The following is a 2,795-nucleotide window of genomic DNA, read 5'->3' on the forward strand; positions in this document are numbered from 1 at the left end:
ATATAAATAGTTTTTTAATTGATAAGTATTGTTAATTAATTTTTAAATCTAATCTAAAAAAATCAATAATGCGAATGAGGCTTTTGCTCAATTGATAAAAGCAGAAGTCCTAAGTTTTGAGTATTTAGATTCGAGATCTACCGTACATAATTATATGCATAAGTTTTTGAGTCTTCTCATGTATATATGGAGTTTTAAATCAATTACTTTTAGCTTATTGATAGTTACTCTGAACTTAAGATTGTCCATGTATAAACTTACACAATGCAATGACACTTTATCATACAATTCTATTATTATATGAATGTGGGCATTAATCTGAACATTGAAGTTAAACTTAGGTATTTCTATGGGACAAAGAAAAACATAAGTATCAATTTGAAAAAAAAACTCAATTGGGATAAAAAACACTTAGATACCAAATTGAACATTCAAGTCAAATACAGGATCAAATAGTGTATTAAACGTAAGTTTTCACATGTGCGTTTACCTATATGTACTTGCCATAGATGCATGGAGATCTGAACACCACCGCCTTCAGTCTTTCAACATCAAATGCAAATAAAACTGTCGGCAGAACTAGCTAACTATATATATCACCTGCATTTTTGCTAGCTAATATTCCTTCACTTTTATTGCAAATTACACAATGCTGAGCCGCTGTGGTTTCACTGAGTTTGTTACATTGTGTTGCCTGTTGTTGTTGGAGTGTTTAAAGGTTGCTGGTAATGTCCCCTCCGCACAGGAAGTTTCTGACCTACATTGGCATCGTGCCGTCGCCACTTGGTACGGCAGTCCTGAAGGCGATGGTAGCGACGGTAAGTGCCCCAACAGTTTCTTCTCTATTGCCTAAAATGTCCAACGGTTTTAAAGTGTTAATTTGAGATCTGTAAGAGGGTTTCTGTGGTGCTGAATTATGTGTGGTATTTTTTATATTGCGGCAGGGGGGGCATGTGGGTACGGATCGTTAGTAGACGTGAAGCCGTTTAGGGCCAGAGTGGGAGCGGTGAGCTCAATGCTGTTCAAGAAAGGGGAAGGGTGTGGAGCTTGCTACAAAGTTAGGTGTCTAGACAAGAGCATATGCTCAAGGAGGGCGGTGACCATCATTATAACTGACGAGAGCCCTGGAAATTACGGCGCTAATATTGGGCGCCCCCACTTCGACCTAAGTGGTGCGGCCTTTGGCCATATGGCTGTACACGGCCGGAATACAGAGCTCAGGAACCGAGGCGAACTCCCTGTCATGTACAGAAGGTATGTGTTTGTTTATGTCCTTGTTGATAGCCGATGCTGAGTTCCGATAAAAAAAATTATATATTTTACTCTTTTTGTCACAATGTTTTTACGAGTCTTCAACGTCTAGTTTGGAAATTCTAAAGTGAATAATTAATTGTAGGACCCCATGTAAATATCGCGGGAAGAATATTGCATTCCATGTTAATAGTGGCTCAAATGATAATTGGCTATCTCTTCTGGTGGAATATGAGGATGGAGATGGAGATATCGGATCAATGCATATAAGAGAAGTAAGTGATATTCTCTTTTTCCATGAATATTTTGATTATATAAAATCTAAGTGGAATTGGTCACTTCCATGTAAAGGCAAAAGCAGAAGGGCGTATGATTTTGGCTAATGGAGCCAACGTGCAAAGTGCTGAAAAGCACTTGAATTGGTTCTTCTTCTTCAATTGAGACTACTTAACCGAATTTCTTGAATGTTAGAGTGTGTGCATGTGATATATGGGCCAGACCACACTCAAAAGTCGCATCTTCTAAAGGAATGATTTGAATGTCATGACATTACATTAGCATGTGCATGCTTCATTTTTTAAGTATTTTTCTGTACATATATTCATATTTATATAAAAGTATTATCTTCTAACGTATCATAAATGGCCAGTAATAGATATATTGACAAATGGCAGGCAAATTCTAATGACTGGATAGAGATGAATCATCTATGGGGAGCAAATTGGTGCGTAAATAGGGGGCCCTTGAAAGGACCATTCTCAGTGAAACTAACAACATTATCAACTGGAAGAACATTGTCTGCAAGGGATGTGATCCCAACGAATTGGTCGCCAAAAGCCACTTACACCTCTCGCCTGAACTTCCTCTAAGTTTTAACCCTTCAAAGTAACAATAATTGGTCCATGACTATGAGGGAACGAAGACCCTGTTTTTTTACTGTCAAGAAGGCTCTCTAGTTCCCCCATGGTAGATACCAAAACTATTCCTTGCTCCCTTGTTAAGCAAAGGTAACATTGGACAGCATCCAAGGCCTCTTTCTTTTCTTTTTTTCTTCAATAGTTGCAAGTGTTTGATTGAAGTTATTGTAGCCCTCTCCAAAGGAGAGAGTGCGTTAGAATTGTTAATGCCATTTTACGTTTGAAGAAATGTAAGTTTGTGATTTTGTTGGATTTTAATGTAAGTTTGGAGCATTGAATGTAAAAAAAATGTTACTCATGTTGTCAATTTATTTATGCCACTTGCATTCACACCCATTCATAATCATTTCTTTAATTCTAAGGCGATATTTTATATATGAAAAACTATTGAGTTAATTAATCATGAAGGATTGTCAAAATTTGTAAGAATGTTGAAGTGCATAGAATTGATGGTAGTAGAATAGTATAGATATTGAGGAGGTGGATCACACTATTCAATCACATGCAGAGTGTGGTAATGTCGGGGCAAAGTCGCTGAGGGGATAATGGAGAGTGCTGACAAGAAGTATATGACCACCACAGACGTGGACAAGATCCCCATTGAATCCTCTTTGAAAGGAATCTCAT

The 2,795-nt window shown here is 37.5% G+C and overlaps 1 protein-coding gene across 1 annotated transcript; it reads left to right on the forward strand.

Moving 5' to 3' along the window:
• The first annotated feature begins 497 nt into the window (after positions 1 to 497).
• On the forward strand, positions 498 to 2,475 carry LOC107886767 (expansin-B3). The gene is made up of 4 exons (XM_041100811.1): positions 498 to 818; positions 945 to 1,254; positions 1,397 to 1,526; positions 1,926 to 2,475. Exons 1-4 carry the CDS (start codon positions 650 to 652, stop codon positions 2,118 to 2,120), a joined length of 804 nt encoding a protein of 267 aa, XP_040956745.1. The 5' UTR covers positions 498 to 649; the 3' UTR covers positions 2,121 to 2,475.
• Positions 2,476 to 2,795: the final 320 nt, after the last annotated feature.

Source organism: Gossypium hirsutum, chromosome A03 (assembly GCF_007990345.1).
Source record: "Gossypium hirsutum isolate 1008001.06 chromosome A03, Gossypium_hirsutum_v2.1, whole genome shotgun sequence".
NCBI lineage: Eukaryota > Viridiplantae > Streptophyta > Magnoliopsida > Malvales > Malvaceae > Gossypium > Gossypium hirsutum.

Excerpts from the sequence above, each read along its gene's own strand:
- LOC107886767 (XM_041100811.1), top strand. The coding sequence starts at position 650 with ATGCTGAGCCGCTGTGGTTTCACTGAGTTTGTTACATTGTGTTGCCTG. Across the intron at positions 1,255-1,396 it reads CTCCCTGTCATGTACAGAAG|GACCCCATGTAAATATCGCG; the intron begins GTATGTGTTTGT and ends AATTAATTGTAG. Across the intron at positions 1,527-1,925 it reads GATCAATGCATATAAGAGAA|GCAAATTCTAATGACTGGAT; the intron begins GTAAGTGATATT and ends GACAAATGGCAG.